The sequence below is a fragment of the Babjeviella inositovora genome, assembly GCF_001661335.1.
Source record: "Babjeviella inositovora NRRL Y-12698 unplaced genomic scaffold BABINscaffold_13, whole genome shotgun sequence".
Taxonomy (NCBI): domain Eukaryota; kingdom Fungi; phylum Ascomycota; class Pichiomycetes; order Serinales; genus Babjeviella; species Babjeviella inositovora.
In genome coordinates this window covers 307,194-330,509 of record NW_017566850.1, presented here as the reverse complement: position 1 = coordinate 330,509, position 23,316 = coordinate 307,194, and the positions used below count along the sequence as shown (strand labels likewise).

The 23,316-nt window shown below is 47.2% G+C and overlaps 11 protein-coding genes and 1 non-coding gene across 12 annotated transcripts; 7 read left to right on the top strand and 5 right to left on the bottom strand.

Annotated features, from left to right (window-relative positions):
• Positions 1-240: 240 nt before the first annotated feature.
• Positions 241-1,457, top strand: BABINDRAFT_163258 (uncharacterized protein). Its single transcript, XM_019129810.1, has one exon. The coding sequence runs from the start codon at positions 365-367 to the stop codon at positions 1,358-1,360; it is 996 nt and encodes a 331-aa protein (XP_018983211.1). The 5' UTR covers positions 241-364; the 3' UTR covers positions 1,361-1,457.
• A 282-nt stretch (positions 1,458-1,739) lies between these two features.
• On the top strand, positions 1,740-2,839 carry BABINDRAFT_163257 (uncharacterized protein). The gene has a single exon (XM_019129809.1). It carries the CDS (start codon positions 1,868-1,870, stop codon positions 2,474-2,476), a length of 609 nt encoding a protein of 202 aa, XP_018983210.1. The 5' UTR covers positions 1,740-1,867; the 3' UTR covers positions 2,477-2,839.
• Positions 2,840-2,919: 80 nt separating this feature from the next.
• Positions 2,920-3,799, bottom strand: BABINDRAFT_163256 (uncharacterized protein). Its single transcript, XM_019129808.1, has one exon. It carries the CDS (start codon positions 3,732-3,734, stop codon positions 2,970-2,972), a length of 765 nt encoding a protein of 254 aa, XP_018983209.1. The 5' UTR covers positions 3,735-3,799; the 3' UTR covers positions 2,920-2,969.
• Positions 3,800-4,601: 802 nt separating this feature from the next.
• BABINDRAFT_163255 (uncharacterized protein) lies at positions 4,602-6,305 on the top strand. The gene has a single exon (XM_019129807.1). The coding sequence runs from the start codon at positions 4,666-4,668 to the stop codon at positions 6,277-6,279; it is 1,614 nt and encodes a 537-aa protein (XP_018983208.1). The 5' UTR covers positions 4,602-4,665; the 3' UTR covers positions 6,280-6,305.
• A 270-nt stretch (positions 6,306-6,575) lies between these two features.
• Positions 6,576-7,399, top strand: YTH1 (cleavage polyadenylation factor RNA-binding subunit). The gene has a single exon (XM_019129806.1). It carries the CDS (start codon positions 6,590-6,592, stop codon positions 7,208-7,210), a length of 621 nt encoding a protein of 206 aa, XP_018983207.1. The 5' UTR covers positions 6,576-6,589; the 3' UTR covers positions 7,211-7,399.
• Positions 7,400-7,551: 152 nt separating this feature from the next.
• Positions 7,552-8,710, top strand: BABINDRAFT_163253 (uncharacterized protein). Its single transcript, XM_019129805.1, has one exon. It carries the CDS (start codon positions 7,793-7,795, stop codon positions 8,492-8,494), a length of 702 nt encoding a protein of 233 aa, XP_018983206.1. The 5' UTR covers positions 7,552-7,792; the 3' UTR covers positions 8,495-8,710.
• A 727-nt stretch (positions 8,711-9,437) lies between these two features.
• On the top strand, positions 9,438-10,929 carry BABINDRAFT_163252 (diacylglycerol O-acyltransferase). The gene has a single exon (XM_019129804.1). It carries the CDS (start codon positions 9,465-9,467, stop codon positions 10,743-10,745), a length of 1,281 nt encoding a protein of 426 aa, XP_018983205.1. The 5' UTR covers positions 9,438-9,464; the 3' UTR covers positions 10,746-10,929.
• A 160-nt stretch (positions 10,930-11,089) lies between these two features.
• Positions 11,090-13,649, bottom strand: BABINDRAFT_163251 (uncharacterized protein). Its single transcript, XM_019129803.1, has one exon. The coding sequence runs from the start codon at positions 13,442-13,444 to the stop codon at positions 11,441-11,443; it is 2,004 nt and encodes a 667-aa protein (XP_018983204.1). The 5' UTR covers positions 13,445-13,649; the 3' UTR covers positions 11,090-11,440.
• A 766-nt stretch (positions 13,650-14,415) lies between these two features.
• Positions 14,416-16,088, bottom strand: APR1 (proteinase A). Its single transcript, XM_019129802.1, has one exon. It carries the CDS (start codon positions 15,732-15,734, stop codon positions 14,508-14,510), a length of 1,227 nt encoding a protein of 408 aa, XP_018983203.1. The 5' UTR covers positions 15,735-16,088; the 3' UTR covers positions 14,416-14,507.
• Positions 16,089-16,300: 212 nt separating this feature from the next.
• On the bottom strand, positions 16,301-19,666 carry RAD53 (serine/threonine/tyrosine protein kinase). Its single transcript, XM_019129801.1, has one exon. The coding sequence runs from the start codon at positions 19,298-19,300 to the stop codon at positions 16,724-16,726; it is 2,577 nt and encodes an 858-aa protein (XP_018983202.1). The 5' UTR covers positions 19,301-19,666; the 3' UTR covers positions 16,301-16,723.
• Positions 19,667-20,038: 372 nt separating this feature from the next.
• BABINDRAFT_9854 (uncharacterized protein) lies at positions 20,039-20,965 on the bottom strand (the record flags this gene model as incomplete). The annotated part of the gene is made up of 1 exon (XM_019133031.1): positions 20,039-20,965. The coding sequence occupies one exon, from the start codon at positions 20,963-20,965 to the stop codon at positions 20,039-20,041; it is 927 nt and encodes a 308-aa protein (XP_018983201.1).
• Positions 20,966-23,184: 2,219 nt separating this feature from the next.
• BABINDRAFT_t321 lies at positions 23,185-23,256 on the top strand. The gene has a single exon. It is a non-coding gene; the product is annotated as a tRNA-Cys (tRNA).
• Positions 23,257-23,316: the final 60 nt, after the last annotated feature.

The window sequence follows — 23,316 nt, the reverse complement described above, 5'->3', positions numbered from 1 at the left end:
CGGGATCTTCTCATATAATCTATAAGGTCGTCTGGTCGTACGGCTGCGGCCGTTTGGTAGACTGGCCGCCGGAACGGCGAAAAAAAAAAAGTACGTCTTACAAAGGTTGATGAGAAGACGCAAGCCGCACGTGACGCCAACAATAATCAATTTATTCCTGTGGCTGCTGTTTGAAGGTTTATATAACTTTGTCTGTAGAAGCATAGGTAAATTTTGCGTCCAGAACCATAATTCCCTTGCTCAAATTTGAGAAAACAGCGTCACATTCATTTGTTGTTTAACCGCCTGTTTATCCCTCGTTGCACATCCAGTAGCCTTCATCCCTCTCCCGTCCCACATACATACACCTCCCTACATCACAACCATGCTTGTAGATGATGACATGCCAAACTTTGGCTCTTCAGCATCCTACGTCCACATTCCAACTAACAACCATCTACCACAGCAGGTGTGTCCATCGCTATGGCTAGGCTCGTTAAACGGTAACCAACCCGATGACAACGTGCGACATTCATATGGCGACAACGATTTTTTGGGCTTCAACAATGTCAAAATCATCATCTCTTGCCAGGCGGCACCGGATGCCATTAAAAACATAGCCAGCATTCTCAGCGGCCAGAACAAGAATGCGGAGCAAATGATGTGTTTCATCGTTGATCCACATTTCTCGCCAGACAAGTTGATGCCAGAGGAGTCACTTGATGTGTTGAACTTCATTTCGGAATACCAGCCCAAGTTAAACCAGTTGTATGTTAACTCCATCCCCTCGCATCTCTCTCACGCACCACGCCTTACTAGCCCTATCGTCGCGGCCCATACCACTTCTGAAGCGCTTTTTAAGGTTGTAAAGTTGATTGAGTACATAGGAAGTAAGTTCCCCAGTTACTCTGTCTTGGTTTTGACCGATAAAAACTACCCTGGGAAGTCCCCCTTGGGATCTTTACTGTCGTCGTTGAACTCGTCGTCCTCGTCCGTATCCCTTCCAACGTTTCCGTCCCCTACTTCCTCTCAGTCTTTTACCCAGGACCAACTGGATAACGAGTTGAGTATAGCTACGGTGATGGCCTACTTGTGCTACAAGTTTAATTTGAACATCAACGGGGCATTCGACCATATTTATAGCTCTAGACTCGTTAGCACATCCTACATGGCCCATTCCTTTTCTTCGCCGTACGGCAGTCAGGGTTTCATGACTTTTTTCAAGTCGCCTGAGATTAAAAACGGGATTTACAAGTTTTACGAGGAAAACTTGGCGATAAAGATGTTTGGCAACAATCAAAGAAAGACCGAAGGCCATTTGAAGAGAAGTGGTGGTAGTGCCTCCGACGAGAACAAACGGTCCAAGCGCGAGAGAGAGTAGGATATAATAAATTTCTGTGGTCAAAGATAATCCTCCAGTCAAGGAGTTCCAAAGTAGAGATGTCACCGGTTCCCGGATGGACTTTTTTTAAAAAAAATATGTGCAGTAGCTTACATTTTATTATATATTAAACCATTAACCTGCTGAAGGTTAGTACGTATTTATTCGGTGTAAGCACTGAAGGGACTCTGTTGGGAAGTCTCCCATACCTGGAAACAAAAGAAACTTCCCCATAGGGCAGCTTATCCTGTTGCATACGTTATCACGTGTTCCGTGTATGACGTATCGTGGCACGGGCTAGATCCGGCATCCACTCCACCCAAAACTTGTATTGCTGCCTCCCTTTGTTGAGCTGACCTGTAGACTTCGGGAGTGGACACTCCCGAAACCCTCCGCGGGGTCATGAATAACGTCCGAAAACATAACAATCCTCCGAACCTAATATAAGTACCTTCGACACACATAGGCTACTCAATTGGGTCATATCTACTTTGCAATTCTCTCGATATGTTCTTGTCTCCCTTGAAATTCGCATCTAAGTCATCCGTCGCTCGCCAGGGCTTCAGCGGTGTTTTCAACACCTTCTCCAAGGCTCAAAAGACCCAGTCTCTCTTGAGATCTGCAAGATCATTCCACCAATCCTCCAATGCGAAGCATGCTTCTGTCACGCCCTTGAGATTGGGGTTATTATTTGGGCTAACTGGTTCCACCTATTTCTTGGCCTCCAACAGAGCGGTTTATCACAACGATTTTGCTTCCGCAACCAACGCAATTGTCGACAAGACCGGCAAAGTTCTCAATGAAAACAAGCCAGTGGTCGTTAGACAGCGATTTGGGGGTAAGTTGAACTACCACGAGTTGTCTATTGGTAGCATCACGGGGTTGTTCTTCGGTATCATTGTTGGGAAGTTGTCCCACATTTTGGTTTTTGTGACGGTCTCGGGTTACTTGGGTTTGCAATACTTGCAGAGCAAGGGGATCATCACTTTGCCTACTGTGAACAGGGTGGTCAAGGTAGCTGGCTCTAGAGTGGATGTTGACGACTTGGTCTGGAACAACCAGAGCTTCAAGCTCAGTTTCGTCTCTGCCTTTTTGGTTGCCGCATACAACGTCTAGATCTAATACATTGTTGTGCAATTTGTTGTTCTGTGAATTTCACTTAAAATATCTTTCTTTGTCCCGGCATTGAAGAATAAAATATCTAATGTTTACTCGGCGTGTAGCATAGACTATGGGATGTGTATGGCAAGAGTGATTGCTCGCGTCTAGAGAAGCATGATATTGCATTGGTTATATCAATAAAAACATTCTATACCCTGTTAAAAGGATGAACAGGATATATCCTGACGGAGAAAGGAGTCCCAGCTACCGACTCTTGATGGGTAATTGCATGCAAGGAATACGCGGGGTTATTTCCGAGAACGTGCGGCTCACTCATCCCACTTCGTATCTTTCTACCAGACTAAGATCTTGACAGTGTAGAAAGTTAAAATAAAAGTTAAAGTTAGATGTGATATACGTTGTCAAATTGCCATTCGTCAAAGATTAGTATCTGATCTGAAAAAATTAAGTTGTAAGGGGACTCGGCGGCAGTGTGATACACCATGAACTATACCGTCATTAATAAGCCAAAGAGAATAGTTGTAAGCTTCCAGGGGCCAGAGACATCTGTCTGCGGTGATACCCCTACATTCCGGGAACTAGTGGATGAGGTTGATGATCTACTAGAGGTTGATGATCTACCAGAGGTTGACGTTCTAGAACCGGCGTTCGAAGGTGAAGCTCTAGAACTAGAGCTTGCAGTTGAGCTGGAAGACGATACAACGTCACCTCTCTGGGCCCCTCCCAACGGAAAAACATTCTCCACAAATTGTCCAATGATATTCCCTCTTGGGTAGTATTCACAAACAACATAAGTACCCCAGTACAGGTTACAGTACTTCTTGGCACACCCCACCTGGGTGGTTGCATTCCAAATCAACTGAGTAAAGTGACCCGTAGACTCCGAGAACTCTCCCGCCGTAAAGTTATACATCGATATTTCATCGTACCAGGCGGCAATTGAGCCTACATCTGAGTAGCCGATGGCCAAGTTTTCTCCGTAGGGATTTTCAGAAATGTGACCCAAGTTACTGCCGGCAGAGAATGGTTCAGGGCAAGTGAAGTTATCCGCTCTCAAGGCGGCATACTGAAATAGCGTTTCATTCCAGGTGACATTTGCAACTGCGTGCAACGATCTGTCATAGTTTGTTTCATTCAACACAGCGGTGGCGAAGGATTGGTCTAGGCTGTACGTCGTGGTGGGGGCCAGGAAAACGGTGGAGGTCAGAGCCAAGATAAAGCAGATGAATGAGAAGGATAATCTAGCATTCATTTTGTATATATAATATTTAGGGATAGGCTAACTAGTTATATCTGGGGGTGGATATGGTACTTATTTATATCTCTTGGTGTTCAAGAAATAAATGGTTGAGTATGCAACATCAAAGATTGTTTTAAACGAATATTAGGTTTATTTTTTTAGCTTAACATAGCCTGTTCCGAAGTGTGAGGCATGGCCATTTGCTATAATATCAATTTACTTCCCACAAATACCGTTTTTGTCTAATAACGTGCATTAGTAAACATTAGTAATGTCGATAGCAGTCATGAAATCACTCCCGCTTACAATTAAAGTCTTGGTAAACGCTCCTTTTGCCAGGGTTTTATAAATTTGAAATGACCTATACGTAGGGTTCCCTAGAACGAGCCTCAGTCTAAAGGAAATCTAGTCACCGGTCTGTGTCCGCCTTTGTGTCATCAGCTCAGTGATCTGCTACCAAATATGATGGAAGTAATCTCGCTTAGCAGTGTAATGATGTATTCCAAAAAAACCAAAGATTTGAGGTCAGTTGGCTTACACCGCTATATTGCACAGAATGGGCTGTGCGGTATAGCCTCGTTAGAACCTTGGTATATACGAAAGTTCTTGGATTTTGGCTCTCGCATGCACCTTCTAACACTCTGGATTGAAAGGTGCGTCTTGGCGCCCGGAAAAGCATCGTTGATATAACCTCATACTGCCAAATTAAAAGGTTCTCGGGGCTTATGCTTCATTTCAATAGGCTTATAATATTTGTATTTTAATAGATCAATCGTTTATCTACGGATTTTTATGCTCCTAGTTTCCTCGTTATACCACACGGAATAATGTCCCGGCATCTCATCGCGTTAATATTTTTCGTTTCTTTTTTGTTTGTCTTAAATTTTTTTCTACGGAACAAAAATATTCCGTCAGATTGATACGCTACTAGCACACACACAAAATGCCTAGAAAGAAGTCTGCTTCCAAGAAGGCCCTCGAAGTAGCATCCAAGAAGGTCCCCGCTGCTGTTGCCGCTCCCAAAAAGGAAAAGAAGCAGCCAAAGCAGGAAGAGTATTCCTCTGAATCCGAAGACTCAGTCTCTGAAGATGAGGACGAGTTTGGTGAATTAATTACCAACGACGTTGAGTCGGGGATTTCCGAGGTTTTGACCGCAATCAAGCTGAAAGATCCAAAGTTATTTGATCCGAACGTCAAGTTCTTCGAAGACCCTGAGAAGGCGGTCCAGAAGATGGGCGCTAAAAAGGAGTCACACAAGCCAATGTACTTGAAGGATTATCACAGGATGAACTTGTTGACCGGTGGGGATACTTACGAGGAGGAGGAAATCGATATGCCAATGGAAAAGACCTACGTCCAGCAGCAGGCCGAGGACAAGGAACAGATTTTGTCTGAAATCAAGAACGCTTTCGGCGGGGACGAAATCGAGGAAAGTGACGACGAAGATTTTTTGAAGAAGAAAGCGCCGCTCACCAGAGCGGATCTCATTGATGCTGAAAGGATGCACCCATCCAGAAAGCTCGCGTTGCCAACCCCTGAAGGTGAAGGAGACCAATTCTTGGATGCCTTTATTGGCTCCACCGCCTGGATCCCTCAGAAGGGTGATAAGATGATAAACTTGGACAAGAGAGAGGGCGACGAAGACGTTGAAGACGATGAAGAGTTTGATGATGCCGTGGATAACTTTGAAAGAGTGTACAATTTCCGCTATGAGGACTCTAGCGCTGCAGAGATTGTCAGTTACGCCCGTACCCAGGCCACTTTGAGACGATCCAAAACTAATTCTCGTAAGAAGGCCAGAGAGCAGAAGCATGAGGACGCCAGAGTCGAAAAGGAGAAGAAGAATGAGGCCATCACCAAGAAGAAAAGTATCAAAGTCAACAAGGTGATGGACAGATTGAAGCAGATCAAGGAGGCGGTCGGCGATGAAGTTAGCGACGAAACCATCACCAGAGTGTTTGGTGACACCTTGATGAAGGACGATTACGACGAGGCCGAATGGGATGCCAAGATGACCGAGATTTTCGACGAACAATACTACAACGACGACGGTGCCAAACCTGAGTGGAGCGATGACAGCGACATGATGAACGATGAAAGTGAGGTGGAAGCCTCCGGTAAGCACAGCACCGAAGATGCTGAAGACGGTCCAGTCCAAAAGAAGTCTAAGAAGGACAAGTTGAAGGACAAGAAGGCTAAGAAGAAGGAAAAGGAATCCATCAAGGATACTGCCGAGAAGATTGTCCTCAAAAACACCCCGCAAATCATCGACGAGGTGGAGGAAGAGCAGGAAAGAAAGAGAGGCAGATCCATCACCGACGACGTCAAGTTCAAATACCGCGAAGTTTCTCCCGATTCATTCGGTTTGACCTCCAGAGAGATATTCCTTGCGGATGACAAGGACTTGAACGACTTTATTGGCTTAAAGAAGTTTGCTCCATACAGGCCTAAGGACCAAAGAATGAAGGACAAGAGAAAATACGCAAAGGCCAAAAATTTGAAGGAATGGAGAAAAAGAGTTTTCAAGAACGAGAATGGGCCCCCAGAAGACCAGTAGGTCGTATATAGATATAGTATTTGCACATTAATTCTATTTCATTGTAGGGTGCGCTATTTAGGCTGGGCTTGGGTGATAAAAATTGGTCGTGTCAGTACCATAATCAATGGCATTTTCGGGCAATATTGCTTACAAATAAGTTGCCATCAATCACCAAGTCTAGAGGTTGATATAACCATTATACACCTCGCTATTATATAGACTGGCCATTATACACCTCGTCATTACATATCTCGCCATTAAACACCTTGCCATTATACACCTCGCCATTATATACGCTGGCCATTACAACACTTCCACATAGACAACAATGTCCGCTATTTTACGACCAAAGAGATCAAACTTTACATTCAAGTTCCTGCCTTTCCTCAAGTCAGAGTACGACCTCACAACAGACCCCGAAAGACCCATTTGCCAGTTCTACGATGGAAGAAACATTAATTCATGTCCTAATGGTTTGAACTGCGAAAACAAACATGTTTCCTCGATGTTCAGCAACAAGGTGGTGTGCAAGCATTGGCTTCGTGGCCTCTGTAAGAAGAACGACAACTGCGAGTTCTTGCATGAGTACAACTTGAGAAAGATGCCTGAATGTCTATTCTTCACAAAGAATGGGTTTTGCACTCAGGGCAATGAATGTTTGTACAGACACATTAACCCGCAGCTGAAGATTCCCGAGTGTCAGGACTTCAACCTTGGATTCTGTCGGTACGGTCCACAATGTCCGCGCCGACACGTCAAAAGGGAAATATGCCCCTTGTATTTGTTTGGTTTCTGCCCTGCGGGTCGGGAGTGTGATAATGTTCATCCGAAATTCAATGTCTCGATAGACCGGTTGAGAATCAAATCTGATACAGTAAGGAGGGTCGAGGACAGCAACCAGAATAGCTCGCTGGAGGTTGAGGAACAAGGTATGGATATTGATCGCTAGTAGAAAATCATGCATACTGATTGTATGTATGTGGAGACTGAACGGTATTAGGCACATCTGTCTGGTGTGCATTTTCCGGGTCAATTCTAAATGTCTGTGATATATTCATATGATGGAATTCCATTGTACGGCACAGCTTTGAAGAAACATATATAGTCTAGTATAATTATCAATGGATATAAATAAGTACAAATTTTCTCCCTACTGTAAAATGACATCACAATTCAGCATCCACGTACAAGTTTCAGCATGCGGCTTTGCTCACATAGCGCAAAATTTTTAGGTATTTTTTTTTTTTTCATGCGGGCTGTGAGCCGTAAGGTGGACAGAGATCAGAGTAACAAAACCGTTTCTCTGCACTTTCTCAAGCTTAGTACCAGCCTTTTCATATTTTCCTCCAAACCTTGTGTACCACGTTTCCGACATTATCAGCCAAGGTTTGACGTTTTGAAAAAGTTTATTATCCCCACTTTTTCTGATTCCGTTTCTAGTCGTGTGATCTATCTACAAGGGCTTGCATCATTCTCCACACCATTTTATTCTGTTCTTTGGTCCCTTTTTGATACTATTCCAACGTTAAATATGTCCCAAGTTAACGATAGAGGCAGAGTCTCTGTTTCCCCATCAGATCCGATCACTGTGCGCTTCCAACAAGCTCGCCAGGCCCGTATGCAACTCGATTTGTACAAGATCTTTGACCTGGAACACGACATGGAATTCTGCCCGCTTCCACTTGAAAAGCACTATCCCCAAGCGTACTACCCTAGCGCAGGCCAACCACGCTATCATTCTCCAGCCAGCACTGCGGACCGTAAGTTGTTTAGTGCGATCAACGGGGCCGTGGCATCTCCAAAACCCTCCCACCAACATCCTCATGCGGAGCCTTCGCAGCAACAGGGTTTCCAGCATGCTCCTTTTGGTACTCCGGGAACTAACAATCGGGTGGCTCAACTTCAGCAGCTCTCGGGCGGTAACGTCAGCGGTACTGCTCCTATTAGATCAGTCAGCTCGCCGTTTGCCAGCAGCAGCTCGGCTCCACCCGGTATGAACCAGTTGTTTAAGTCTCAGTCGCAGCCTCCAGCGGAGCAGCCCCAATACTATTCTCCGCAAGTTGGTAACACTGGGTTACATCCTAACGATGCCTCTCAACCTCAGCAGCACAGTTCCTTGTTGAGCTCTCAACTACAATACCAGCAACAGCAACAGCAGCGTATTAGAAGCGAACTTCAAACTCGTCTTGTCATGTCCACACCGCTCACTCGTTTCACCAATAATGTCCGTTAAACCCCCCTTGTACATCAGAATAAACACACAGCCATAGTATCTTTCCTGCATTTTCCTTCCTTCTCCTTCACCGTTTCTTTAATCCTCTAATCTTTCTTCGCATACACTTTTTTTTATGTTTCTCACAGAAAAACTAATTGGTTGGATCTGGATGTATACATTTCATCTTTTCTCTCTAATTACTGACCGCTCTACGCGGTGGTTACCGTCAACACGATCTATAAAATTAAAAAAAAAAAAAAAAAAAAAAAAAAAAAAAAAATTTTTCTTAGTATACCCCCTTGTGTATGTTGTGTGCTCAAAAATTTAGTTACAAAAATACAGACTGTCCCAATAACACGGTTTTTATGTCTCGTAGCGTTCTAAAAACATTCTTATACCGTATTTATAAGACTAACTGGCAATGTGCAGGCACATGTCAAGAGGAACAATCACATGCTGCTGGATGCATGCGCCGTGTCCAATTTCACCAAGAACTATTCAACGATCGATCAACTAATCATCCCAGGATCACTCTCCAAGCTTTTTTTCTATACACTGACGCTGCCTTACATCTCCTATTCCGATGCCCCCATTACTTTGCATGATCGCCTTCAAGAACCAAGATTTCTTCTTATAACGATGCACTACACTCGAGTTTCTTAGGCACAAAAGGCCCAGTAGTGTAAATCTAACCTGTATCACCCTACTACATAGTCGGATGTTCAGCCGTAAAAAAAAAACTCCGTGTTTAGTCCCTGGTTGCCCCACAATGGCCCTGGCTCTCTTACCCTTCTGGGAATCCTGCACGTGCCCTGGCCACAATTCAGTCACTCCGCACCTCTGCATGTATCCTCCCATTAGTATCCCTTGCTTCCAAATGTTTTTCTGTCCCGACATCTAGCTTAATTTTCACGGCCAGTATAGCATATAAAAGACTCTTGTCTACCCTGAAGCTGCTCATTCTACAAGTCATTTTGTTTCTGGGGCCATGACATTAAAAGAACGTTCCACTACAGAGCCATCGGCTGCCTCTCGCTCAAGACGGGAAAATGTTTCCAGCTCCGCTTCGAGCTCCGCCTCTGACTTTGCCCGCCCTCCCCCGCAATCTTCAGACAGCTTCAGCGACACAGAATCGGTTGGGGGACTTGAAATTAACATCAAGGGCAGAAATATCCGGTTTGCGCCGATGAACACACCGCTGCACAGACGGTGGCAGACGCTTGCAGTCTTGTGGCATACGTGTACGATCCCATGTCTCACTTCACTCTTCTGTTACATGCTCGCTATTCCGTTCATGTGGCCGTTTATTGGGATCTACCTCATCTATTTCCTCTGCGACCAGACACCATTCAATGGCAATGCTGCGCGGCGCTACTCACCGCGCGTACGTGGTTTGCCCGTCTGGCGGAGCTTTGTGGAGTACTTCCCGATCCGAATCCACAAGACCGTTGATTTGCAACCCACCTTCACCCAAAAGTGGGTGGAAGACGAGCCAGAAACCAACTGGTTCAAGCGCGCGTTGAGAGGGGCAGTGAAGAAGCCGTTTGAGAAGCGGGTTAAGACAGGCCCCCGCTACATGTTCTGCTACCATCCGCACGGTATCATCTCCATGGGGGCCTTTGGCGCAATGGCGACCGAAGGAGCCGGCTGGTCAAAGGCATTTCCTGGCATTCCTGTCTCCCTCTTGACCTTAATCAATCAGTTCAAGTTGCCGTTGCTCCGCGATTATATCATGGCGCTTGGCTGCTCCTCCGTGGGGAAGCGCAACATGACGCGGATCATTCGCGACCACAACCAGTCTGTGTGCATCGTTGTGGGCGGTGCCCAGGAGAGTTTGCTTGCGCTGCCCCACTCTAATGACTTGGTGTTGCGGAAGCGCAAGGGCTTTATCAAGTTGGCGTTGGACTTGGGTGATATCTCGTTGGTACCGATCTATGCCTTTGGCGAGAACGAAGTGTATGAGGTGAACAAGGCCACACGCGGCTCGTGGATATGGAAGTTCCAGAAATGGACCAAGAAGAACTTTGGTTTCACAGTGCCATTGTTTCATGCCCGTGGCGTGTTCAACTACTCCATGGGGCTCATGCCGTTCCGCAAGCAGATTGACTTAGTCTACGGCAAGCCGATTGAAATCCCCTTCAGGCCATCGCCTACTCGCAAGGAGGTTGAGTTCTACCACGACTTGTACGTTAAGGGGTTGGTCGATTTGTTTGACCAAAACAAGGCAAAGTACGGTGATCCAAACGCTGTGCTCAGCCTTGTGGAGTAGGGGTCTCAGCTGAGTCAATGAGCACTATTTGAAGGAGATGATTTGATATATGCGAGAGGTATACTTTAGTCTTTTGTACTCCGTTTACTCTTTATATCTTGCCTGTATAAACTAGTCTAGTATGGCTTAAAGTATGATAGCTCTAGATATAACACAAACCAAAATTCCGATTCGTCCCAGTATATGTATCTCTATCGCGCATGTGTAGGTATGTCTAATTGGGCATAGTGTCTATTAGACAAACATACCAAGGTTCTCTCGGAGGTTAGAGGCCCGTCTGAAACACTCGTATGTCTTCAACATTTGAACTGCGCCAGGTACTTCTCCATCCAATGAGTCCAGGTTTCAACCGGGTACACTTCAACTATATTTTCCAACCTTTAATTCAAAAAAATTACATCATTGTTCTGATCCGAACTCTATGTGGATAAACAGGTCCACCATCCAGATATTCGTTACCTTCTCATGGGGATGAATCACAACTGTTCATCCCACACCCCATCCGTGGTTTGTAGAGTGTGTTTAGACCGATAAGACCGGGTTACCACCCTTGACTACAAATATTTCTATCTCATTGATTATCTATACCTATTCCATTATCTAACCCTCATACACAAATCTCCCTTCTAAAGCCCACGCAAATACAAAGCTTTTCGACAATTGAATCAATTATAAATCCTTGTCTCATCTCGGTACTACATTGGAGAGATGTTCTCCTGGTCTTCACTCATCGGATAGTCCTTTGTCTCGCTCTTCAAGTCAGGGATACCTGCCATCGCCAGCCGCGTCACACCCTTATAGTTCAACAGTTTCGGCTGCAATGAATCACGGAGCATATTCGATGACTTCAACGCCTTGATTATCCGCTCCTTGTCCTTCAACTGGTCACGCAAACTGGTCAACTCCTCGGCTTGTTCGTTGATGGTCACTATCGCTTCGCTCGGGTCAGAGACCAGGGCCCTGAATCGGTTGGGCGTCCGTGGAGGCTGCATGGGCAGCGGCGCTGGTTGCGTCTCCTCCTCCTGACGGTGGCGGAGAGTCTCCGACCGGTACAACTGGTTCTCCAAATGCTTGATATAGCTCTTGCTCTCGTCCACGTGGCGTGCCTGCTTGGTGAAGATCTCCTCCAATTTGATCATAAGCTCGGACGTGCGGTCATCCTCACCCGCACTGTGCCGCAATGTCGTGAGGAAGTTCAACACGTCATTCTTAACGATGATGTGCTCGGCACGGTCAAGCTCCTCGATCCGCACCAAATGCTCGACCCGCTCCGTCAAGATTCTGTTTTCCGCCTTCAATTCTGCGACGTCCGCGCCACCAGAGAAGCCAGACGGCGATACCGAGCGTCCACTCCTCAAGCCCGCAATCTCGCTCTTTTGCTTCTCCACCAACGCTGTCAACGTCTGGATAATGCGCGCGGTAGCCTCGGGATCGGCCACCGCCGATTCGTTCTTCATGGCATGTAACACCACGTTCTTGGCCCTAGCCGCAAACCGAAGCGTGTTGACAGTCTCCGCTTTGGCGTTGATCGTAGTCTGAATCGTGCAAAGAACACACACAAGGGAGTCACCGCTTAACGCCGGCTGCAAAAGGCGCGTCAACTTCGACTCACGGTACGGAATGTGACCGGCAGACACCGATGAGGAGAGCTTGGAAATGACGTTCGAGAGCGTTAGCAAGGATTTATTGATGAAGGAACCTTCTTTGCGGCGCTCCTGCTGTGCGGTCGCTTTTTCGCTCCCCGCCAAATCACATAAGGAGAGGGTGGAGAAAGTTTCCTTTCCGTCCGCGCGGCACGTGATGCGCAAGAGCACTACGGCGTGTGAACGCGACGAGTGCGCGTTAAAGTCCGTCGCGCTCGTCTTGCGCGCCTGATCGCCGCGCTTGATGATGCGCATCAACTCCGTCTGGCTGCTGACCGGCACCTCCTGCAAACCCACGACTCTCACTCCTAAGACCGCGTCATCGCGTATTTTCAAGTCGGGGGCACTGGTGGCGCCAGCTGCGGTGTCTAGCGCGAGCAAATCGATCAACTTCTCGTTGTAAATCTCCAAGTATGAAACGCACACCTTATACTCTTTGGTAGCATCGCGCACGATGTGCCCAAAGATCTCCGCGATTGAAAGCGGAATCACCCCGGGGTGCTCGTCGCTACCCTGCATAGACCACGTCTTCCCGGAGCTTGTCATGCCGTATGCAAAAACGGTTCCGTTGAAGCCCGACATTACTTTCTGGATTATTGGCTGCACACAGGACGTATACACCTGTGCATTTGTCACGGCTGGGTCAAGCACATGATCGTACAGAAACTCGCCAATATCCGGGTACGCAATCACATTGAGACTAGAGTCAACATACCACCGGTCATTCCCCGCGGCACCGGGTACCGTTGGTTTGGGTCTGATCGCTACATTGATTGTGCCTATGTACTGCGGCGCTGAATAGTTGGCATAGCTGGAAAGCGGTGTCTGCGGGCGGAACGTTGAGAGCGATGATCCGGGTCTGCTGCGAATAGGTGAACCCGTACCCGACCGTGTCGGCGTAACGCTGCCGCTTTGGTTGCGGTTGTACGATGGTGGCGCTAGGCGAAGGCTTGACAGGTTGTTCGAGGAAAGCGAGAGCGACAGCGACGGTCTGCGTCGCTGTGAGTTCGAAATGGACGAGAAACGCGTCGGCGTGGACGTCGGTGGATCAAACATAAAGTGGAGTTATTTTGGTCTGGGAAAAGCTTTGGGTAAACAAGATACCGGGCGTATTGGTTTGCGCTGGTTATGGGATTGGTATAAGGAATAAGGCGTTAATATCACCAGACGGTGGTTGACTGTATGAGTGGAGTGGTTGGTATTAGGCGGATGAAACGGTAAATAAATCCGTATATTAGGTACGTATATGGTTTATTGTTTGTAGGTGTTACAGTAGTGACATGTAACCGATGTATTTCCATTCTGTCGGATTGTTTACGTTTTTCGCATATCCGTTGGGGCTATCTCTGCTTTCTGCGCATTCGCGAACTGACGCCAGGTGCGTTTCGTGCGGCGATAGCGACAATGACTGTTTACAGTGACGTAGGAGGGGGGGGGGTATTTATGCACCAAGCTATGAGTGGTTGCAGTCTTCCCCAGAGAATGGGCTGTTAGGCCTTATCCTACTCGATAGAGTACTGCCTCTAGGAACACTCAGAAAATACAAGAGGTATGAAAGTCCGACACCTTTCTAATACTAGCGTCAATTCGAGTTCTATTCTCTTGTGACTGGTCCCTCACTAAGATCTATTAAACTGTCACTAAACTCTGCAGTTTTTAACCGACACATCCTAGGGTTACTTGATTCGTAGTTTCTCTCGTTCAGTCCTAGTAATACCTTTTCGGAACGGCATCTAAGAGGCCATGCTCGAACCAGCACTTATTAACACGATGTGGCATCAAGTCTGGAAATTCAGATGCAATACTAGCCTCTAGGATCTCGAATGGAGCCATCGGCTATACATGAGATCGGTCTTTAAATATCGGTCAACCCTTTCTTGCCCGTGGGACTTGTGGTTTACCAGTTTTAGCACTAACGTCTTAGACTGGACAGCTAAAAGAGAAAAAAAAATCCACACCGATTCCACTTCTCTACTTACGTTCCACCGCTAGGGTTTCTACAGGGTATTTGAGCAAAAGATAAAATTCGGGGCATATAACATATAAAATAGAGAAAACCAGCGTACACACCAGTGAGCTTTAAGAAACGATCTGCGCACTTTTATAAAACAGTCCCTTTCTAAACGGACTTGGCCAAACCGACCGCGTTCTTCTCCAAGTCGTAAATGGAGTAGTACTTACGCAAGAAAGCATCACCAATGATCGCCAATGGACCTACTGGGGCCGGGAAATCCATGCCGGTAAACGCAGAAATACACGAACCGGAAACCTCCAAGGTGTAATCGTATGGAGAGATGGTAAAGTTGTACCCGGAGAAATTAAAGGTCAAGTCTGGCAAGGTGTCACGAGAGGCACAGTCAACGCTGTACTGGCCGGTCCAGCCCTTCTTTGCACCGATCTGCGCGTTCAAGATTTCTGCCAACCCAGATGGCAAGGCAATCAAGGAGGTACCGGTGTCGATAGCAGCACCGTGGCCCTCCAAGGAGGCGTACTCATTGCCCAACCCAATACCGTCAAAGGAAACCTCCCAGTACGCCTTTCTCCTGACTGGCAACCAAGTGATCTTTCCGGTGTAGTACTGGTCGTCGTAGCCACCGAAAGTGGCAACACCGCCCTTATCGGCGTCCTTGTTGGTGTCACCCAAATAGAAGGCAAATTGCTTCTTGTCCAACAAGCCCTGGTCGATGGCCTGATATACCGGTGGAACCGCATGGCCGACAGAGATGGTGTCATAGGCCAAGCCCAAAATACCGTCAAACTTACCAAAGGCGAAAGCCAAGCCTGGCTCGCTGGTGGCCTCGGCAAAACTCTGGTTAGGAATGACCAAGTCACCCAAGGTCAAGGTGTCACGGGAGAAGTATCCACTCAAAGAGCCGGAACCGTACTGGATAGAGAACTCGGTACCGTTCTCCTTGTAAGAAGAGGAGGAGCTGTGGTCGTACTTGGCGTGCAAGAAACAGGCCAAAGAAGAGCAATCAACCGATGGGACCCACAAGTTGGAAGACCCGGTGTCTAAAATAACCTTAAAGGTCTGGCCAGGCGTACCAATCTGAATGTCGGTAAAGTACTGGGCGTTCAAGTAGTTAGTCAAGTCGGTGTCGTGGCCACCGTTGACCTCAACCAATGGTACCTGCTCGGCGCCCAAGATGGCGTTTTGTTGGGTGACGTGGCGGTTGAACTGGTTGATGTACTTGTTGGTAAGGCCATGGACATACTTACCAAAGTCGGCGTCCTTTAAGGTCTCCTCAATCGGCACCTTGGAGATCTTGGCGGAATGCTTGCCAGCTTCGGCGGTAGAGACCAAAGTAAGCGCAATGGCGGTTAAAATAGAGAATGAGAGCTTCATGGTTGTGCACGTTTCAAAAAGGTGTATACACTACGGATTGAGTGTAAAGGTAACTGTAGTGCGAGGAAGAAGTTATATATACTCGGAACCGTGCGGATTAAAGTGGCGGGAAAGTAGATAAGAGGGGGCGTGCAAGGTTGCTGAGAGTGTGTGACTCCGTGTAGGATATCGACAAAAATTTCTTTTTCTAGTGTGGAGATTGCGCCAGGGGTCTGAAGCGTTGTACTAGATCGGCTGCTGGGGGTGATTCAGATTTTATGGTCTTACTTGATCAGGAGCTGTAGGTAGCTAATAGATAGATAAAGATTTCCGAGACCGAGAGAAAGAGAAGGGAAGGAGAAGAAGGAGGGAGGTGGCGATATTTATAGACCAAAAAGAGTTTAATTGACAGCTTTGCTGCGCAAAGTTAGAATAGACGTTCTCCTCTTGCAGAATAGGGGCCCGCTGGGTCTGCCTGTGGCTCTATGCGGCTGCGCAATGACGCAGAATCCCGTCTGGACTTTGCATCGATAAGTACAAAGATATCTAGGATGATGCAATTAGCAGGTATTTCTATTCTATTTAACCGAGCTTAAAGGAATATATGTGGTATTGAGGCTGCGATAATTAAAACTAAACCGGGACTATATTTTAGTGATCCATACATGGAACTAGCGTCGAGAGCCATATGGGTGCAACCAGGGCGGTGTAAACGGTCGTACACGAAACCATGAAAAGGGTATCCGATATGTTAGGAAAGAAACATTGGAGAATTGGCATCTGAACCACATTCACAATCTCATTAAGTGACGTTTTCCCCTGGCGTATAATTGAATCATTTCCCGAACAGGAGGGTTACCGTTTGACGCTCTAGGACTGTGCCGACTGGAAAAGATCTTTACAATGTTAATTGTAAATCATAATTATACCTATGTACCAAGATGTATTCAGACTATAGAGTGAACAAAGCAAGAATATAACATCTAAGTCTCGACGCTTCATCTTGGTCATCAATGTATCCACGCATCTGCGGGCTTCTCGAGATCGCTCTTCAAATCCGCGCGTTTCACAACCCTGGTCTCCACCTCGGGTGCCCGCCGCTTCTCTCCGTTCTCAGATGTTGGGGCAGTCGGGACCATGGCGGTTTCAGGAGGGAACCTAAGCACAGGCAAAACCTTTTTATCCGACGGATCCTGTGGCACAACATGCTTTGGCGGTTCCTCGAGCTTTACTGGCACAGGGACCGGGAGCTGGGATGCATCGAACATGTGGTCCTCCGTCTCGACGTCCAGACGCTCACCGCCATTGAATAACCCGGTACCATCATTGATACACACCCGGAACCCGAGCATCTGGTGCTTTTGCTTGTCGTTGAACAAGTAGATCATGTCACCATCAAAGATCTTGGCCTTCTTTCCCTTACCGATGCGCAGCTGGTTGATAAAGCACGAGTTGGTGGAGTTGTCGATCAACCAGACGTCATCAAGGCCCATTGCGGGCGACTCGAAGATGTTGGTGTTGGTTCCCGTGGGGTGGCGCTTCTTGGTTATTCCACAATGGATCTTTGACATACGATCATCGGTGATGGTGACATTGCACTTGTCGCTTCGACCCACCACAAACGGATTCATTCCCTGGAGGATATGGATGGGCTGGTGTGGAATCGACTCGGATAAGGGCTGGAGCGTAAGGTAGGTCCCGGGCGGAGTGGAATGCGGAGCGTCCCCGGGCACCCCGTTTCTGGAATAACGGCGAGAGGAAGTCGCCATCGAAAGGGAGTGAAAAGAGGGTGGTTCTAATCCGGGAACAGCCGAAAGTCGCGGTAAGTCTTCTTCCGGGCCAATCTTCGACGTGAATCTCTCGGATCTGAGGGGGGACCGAATTGGGGAACGGTTGGGCGAGCCGTGTTCGGCCTTTGGCGTGGACTCCGCTTGTGGGGGGATAGATGCGAAATCTGTCTCCAACGGAAATGGGCCCCCGTCGTTCGATTTTATCGATACCGCTTCACTTCGGTCTGTCCCTAGAATTTCCTCGCTTGGGGAAACTTCCTTCGCTTCACCCTCCACCATCTCACCCCCTACCTCATTCTTTGCCACATCCAGTTCCTTCGGAGCCTGATTCTTTTCCACCGCATTTTCCTTCGGTATCTTCTTCGGCATCTTGAACACATTCTCCCCATCCGCAAACACCAACGGCTTGCTAAATTCCCCCCGCTGCGACTGCTTGTGTTGTGACTGCGACTGCGACAAGCTCACCACCGAATCATTCTCGTTTACGATCCACGGGTGTTGCAATGCCTGAGTGGCTGTGATCCGCTCCATCGGATCCACCTTCAACAAGCTCTCTAAGAAGCCACGGCCCGGGCCAGAAACCCCGTGCTCCGTGAGCAACGACTGGTGGTACACCCCGCTCTTGATCTGCTTGAACAAGTCGTCCTGGGTCAGCCCGCTGAAGGGCAAGTGTGCCGTGAGAATCACAAACACCAAGCATCCAAGCGACCACATGTCCACCAACGACGAGTAGTGTTGCCGCTGCGCCTGCGGCTGGATCCCCTTCCGTCTGGCCGGCTTTTTTCCCAGCACAATCTCCGGCGCCACGTACGCGAGCGTACCACAGAACGTTTTCATGAATGAGTTCTGGTCGGACACCTTTGCCAAGCCAAAATCCGTGATCTTCACCTGCACCGGGTCGTCCAGCATGATCAAAATATTGTCCGGCTTCAAGTCACGATGCGAGATGCCCAATGCATGGACATACTCGATCGCATGAAGAATCTGGCGTGCGATCTCGCGCGCGGCCTCTTCGCCTACCGCACCGTGCGCCGCCACAAAATCCATCAAATCGCCTCCAGGCACAAACTCGATCACGAGGTAGTAGTTGTCCGCGTCTTCGTACGATGCCTGGAGCCTGACAATCCCCGGATGGTCCAACTTCTCCAAGATTGCCAACTCGCGCGCCACGATTGCGGTTCCGCCTGTCGTGAGCACCTTGCGCTTATTAATAATTTTCACCGCATACGTCTTCCCCGTTGCGCGCTCGATCGCCTTTTTCACTGTCGCAAACGCGCCCTGGCCCACGATTTCCTTGCGGATGATGTAGTGTCTGTGGATTCCCTCGTCTGCAGTCCGGGTTTTAGGTGGTTCCACCGGATTTGGGTTGAACACCACGATAAAGCGGAGCACGTCCTCTGGAACCCCCACCCCGACCGCGATCTCATCGCCTTGGTTGACAATGTAGTTTGTTCCTTTGACCATCCGTGTGTTGTTTATGTAGGTGCCGTTGGTTGACACGTCTTGGAGCATCAAATTGCGGTCTGTGAGCGAGTACCACGCCTTGAAGTGGTGGTTCGAAAGCCGCGACGACCCCTTCGGAAGCGGGAAGTCAGACCCCGCGTTGCGCCCAAACGTCCACTCTGCCGTTTCCCTGGCCGGACTCGGGAGCTGCAAGTCGAGAAATTTCAGCTGGCCCGTGGTGCAGAGAAACCGCGCCACCACGCTGGGATCTGCGAGTTCCGGGGCCTCAAGACCCTGTAACTGCGTAGGCTGTGTCTGTGTGGGCTGTGTTGGTTCGACAGGAGATAGGTCCATTGTGTGAGAATTGAATCAGGATTGCGTTCACTGGTGGCCAGATGTGAAAGTGCGGCCTAAGGTGGGTGGTTGGCGGCACTTGATGGCACTCGGTGATTGAAAGTGGGTAGGTGCAACGTTTCGGGCTGCTTCAGCTGAAATTTTATTGCTGTATAAATGGGGCCTGTGTCGGTAATCGGTGGCAATCCTCGTAATTGGCAGATATTCCTAGATGTGCTGTGACGGTCTATGCTTGCACTGAAGGAGATCAGAGACGTTTTTTTCCCCTACAGGACACGAAAAACGCGTAGCTTTTCCAACTTTCCGTGCGCTTGGACGCGTGCGTTCTGTGGGAATTAGTTCGTACTCACGTGATATTGGGGTAAACACAAAGCTACCCCCGGTTGAATGTTTGATTGAGAATGTATTTATCCGTTAAATTGGGTTAGAGTAGAATAAACCATTCAGCCGAAACTCTATCCAAGGGGCCTGGTTTGGACTAAAGGCCATTATGATAACGGTAAACGGCAGGAGGTGAACTTACCCAACCGATGATGACGAAATCCTTGTACATCTTGGTGTGGTGATTGAATATAGTTTCGTCAGTATCATTTAAAATCATGCATTATATTCGTAAAGTATTTGTCTCGTTGGTTTTAAATAGCTCAAATGTTCATTTGACCGTATATTCTGCAATCCTGGTTTCTAAACAGGAACCCGTTGTACGGGTTTTGGTACTCTAGCTGTTCACCTGCCTTATTAACAGTAACTTCCATCTTCTGGATCACTGTTTTCTGCCCTATCAGTCATAAATGGAAACACTACCCCGTTACACCTCCGTCTCTCCCTGCCCAAAACCATTTGGCGCATCGACCCCTCGGACATCTGGGTCCTTCTATTGGCAAGAAACTCAGGATCCATATTTACCAATCTTGCTAACGACAAGGAGGACGGTTGCACGCAAAGGTACTTCCGTGCAAGCTTTGCTAGGGCTTGAAAGGAGCTTGAGTTGTCCCTCCACCATTGCATGACACCTTCCGGTGGGACCCTCTGAACTGGTTGCAGGAGATACAAGTCGAGCTCATCTTGCTTGGTTGGATTGTGATAGACGGGGAAGAGGTCATCCTCATCGTCGTCACAGTTGAAATCCGACGCGAACATGTCGCAGGGCTGAGTAGCATATGATTTTCCACACTCATCCCTAATCGTCTCGGAAATCTCCCGGATAAGCGCCTGAGCAACGTGACTTTCGTGGTTGGCCTTAATGACATCAGTTTTGAATCTTGGGTCGAGAAGTGATGGAATCAAGAGCAGTTTATAGTTCTCAACATCAGTGAAGTAGGTATTAAGTGGTCTAAAGGCACGTCCCAACGATTCGAGTACTTCCTTATTGACATTTCTTAAGCTGGGAAAGGATATCTTTGTATCAGCCGTAACTTTCTTTCCGGAAAGTGAAACTGCGTCGGTACAGATATCAAAAATCAAATAGTGCAACCTCAAGGCTTCGCCAATTCCCGAATTTGTAGCAGTGGTCGACTTAAAAATCTTGTTGAATGTCGAAAGAATCTGTTTCACCTGTTTCACCAAAAGCCAGTCGTGATCAGACAACATGTAATGTGCCAAGTCAACCTCCTCCAGGGCGATCCTGTTGTATAACTCCCTCAACTCCAGAGCTTGGCTCAACATTTCGAAAGTGGCTTTCCAGTCTCCTCCATTATCCATGTCACACCCAATCAATCTAGAAGCTGATGAAATCCATAAATGACGTAAAGGTAACAGTATCCTAATGGTTTTAGCAAAGCCCCTGATTTTGCTGATCGGACTGTTTTGGGCTGGATTCCCAAAAGTGGCATCAAAGTTGGAAAGAAATTTCTTAGAAAGGTGAGAGGCTACGGAGCTCAAACAAAAAACCCTACCGCTTGAACCTCTACCAAACCCCAAACCATCCATAAGCCGTGATTTCACAGACTTAGGGGAGTCGTCCAGGATGTTCGGGGTGACATCCACAGTGATACTGCATACTTTTTCACTAATTCCAAACTTTTCAACCAAGTGAGAATACCTCTCAAAGATGTGTTTCTCCATACAGAACGCTTCTGTCTCACATTCTCCCAGATTTAGGTTTCGGCTGATAAACGGAGCATTGAAGTCAAGAAGTCGCTCGCTTTTCTGGAAATTGGAATCAATAAAAGCGGCGGTGATGCTATAGATTCCGTTCCCAGTCTTTCCCGTATGAAGCTCTACTGAAAGAGAAACGTACGCAACGCTACCAAGCGCCTTTTTCAACCGTTCAAAGTGTGACATTCCCTCGTGCCGTATTGCCCTAACCATAACGTTCTGGTCAGCGGATCCTGGAAAAATGGTTCGAAGCAGCTTGAAGGATTGAAAGTTCCACATATCTGGAACTTGAAGGAAAAGGTCAACCAATTGTTCCTCGCCACCCAACCTTGCGGCCCCTTCTCTAAATTCGCCCGGAGTTTTAATCTGCTGCTCCAAAACGGCAACGTCGCGATATATCACTGGCAGAGGAAGCAAAATCAGGGTATCAGGGGATGGAGGTGCCTGAGTGACTCTCGGGCGCTCATACGTCTCACTTGTATGGAATTCCAGACGTACCACCACCTGCTTTTTAGTAACGGAAGGGTGAAGCAGATTCAAATGCCGAGATAAATTCGAGGTTGATCCGTGGAGGTTTTCTTTCAACTTTTGCCAATCACAGTGGCTACACTTGACCCAAGCAACGCCCTTTATGATAGGGGTACTGAAGTGAAGCCACACTGGGGACGTCTTACGTTTTCCAGATGCTGGCTTAGCTTTGGAATAAGCGTGAGAGGTTAAAGGGGTCAGGTTTGTGCCCCCCTTGGAGAGGTTTCGCAATGACGTATCAGGTGTCAATGGGTAATTTTTGTGGTATCTTGACATCCTCAAAAAATAGTAGACGAAAGTGTAGACAAATAGATAATTGAGGGGGAAACGACAACTCTGTTGCAAGGTGAGAAGAATTTATATGTGATAATCGAAGAGCTAGGTTTGCGACTTGTTGGAAAGCTGTGTGGCACCTTTTGCTTCAAACTGAAGCTAATATGATTTGAGATGGAAACTTAAAATCTGATTCGGGCTACAAAGAAGCGAAATGATGCGTTTATTTTCTTATTACCTAATGTACCCCCCCAATTGAAAAAGTCGCCTGGCGCGTGTGTGGCTCTCCTTTTTATGCGTTAGCAAATGGTGGATACCGTACCTTCCTCTACAAACTCGCGGTTTCAACTAGGGTTGGCGAGTATAAAGCAATTCAACCTCAAGTATTTCCATACCACTAATACCAATTTGGTAAACCTAACGTCGCGAGAAACATTCAACTCCTCTTATGCATACTTCAATCAAAACGGGCCCCAGCGCCGCACCTGAATATACCAGGGCGGTGCCGAAAGATTTGAGACCTGCGTTTTATGACACCTCGTATCAGGCCTCATGTGCAAGATTCATGTAGTGCATGAGTCGCTGGCGCAAAAGTAAAGTATGCTAACGTCTACACTCTCTGCGTACATAAAGGTTTGAAAATATCGATAATATTTACCTAGATGGTGCCTCCATCACTTAGGCACTCTTAATGACAAGTATTTTAAAATTTTCAATTTTGAATATAATCCATGAATACTGGATTTACAAGTACATATAGATATGTATAAGCTATATTAGTGTTCGAAGAGTATACATTATATATTTATAAAATATTCATATAATTTATATATATATATATAACTCGATGATATTTATTATATGGATATCCATTGACTAAAAAACAGACTGTAATATACAATAGTTTGATTAAACTATGAATTCCGGAAAATAGTTTAACATTAATATCTATCATTAATGTTTCTGAGTGCCACTTGCCAAGTTAAGCTGATATGGCGCAGTGGTAGCGCAGCAGATTGCAAATCTGTTGGTCCTTAGTTCAATCCTGAGTATTAGCTTATCTTGCCTTTTTGCACTTTTAAATAAATTCAAACGAGCAAGTGGTCTATCTACTTCAT

Coding starts and splice junctions, on each gene's coding strand:
- BABINDRAFT_163258 (XM_019129810.1), top strand. CDS start 365: ATGCTTGTAGATGATGACATGCCAAACTTTGGCTCTTCAGCATCCTAC.
- BABINDRAFT_163257 (XM_019129809.1), top strand. CDS start 1,868: ATGTTCTTGTCTCCCTTGAAATTCGCATCTAAGTCATCCGTCGCTCGC.
- BABINDRAFT_163256 (XM_019129808.1), bottom strand. CDS start 3,734: ATGAATGCTAGATTATCCTTCTCATTCATCTGCTTTATCTTGGCTCTG.
- BABINDRAFT_163255 (XM_019129807.1), top strand. CDS start 4,666: ATGCCTAGAAAGAAGTCTGCTTCCAAGAAGGCCCTCGAAGTAGCATCC.
- YTH1 (XM_019129806.1), top strand. CDS start 6,590: ATGTCCGCTATTTTACGACCAAAGAGATCAAACTTTACATTCAAGTTC.
- BABINDRAFT_163253 (XM_019129805.1), top strand. CDS start 7,793: ATGTCCCAAGTTAACGATAGAGGCAGAGTCTCTGTTTCCCCATCAGAT.
- BABINDRAFT_163252 (XM_019129804.1), top strand. CDS start 9,465: ATGACATTAAAAGAACGTTCCACTACAGAGCCATCGGCTGCCTCTCGC.
- BABINDRAFT_163251 (XM_019129803.1), bottom strand. CDS start 13,444: ATGTTTGATCCACCGACGTCCACGCCGACGCGTTTCTCGTCCATTTCG.
- APR1 (XM_019129802.1), bottom strand. CDS start 15,734: ATGAAGCTCTCATTCTCTATTTTAACCGCCATTGCGCTTACTTTGGTC.
- RAD53 (XM_019129801.1), bottom strand. CDS start 19,300: ATGGACCTATCTCCTGTCGAACCAACACAGCCCACACAGACACAGCCT.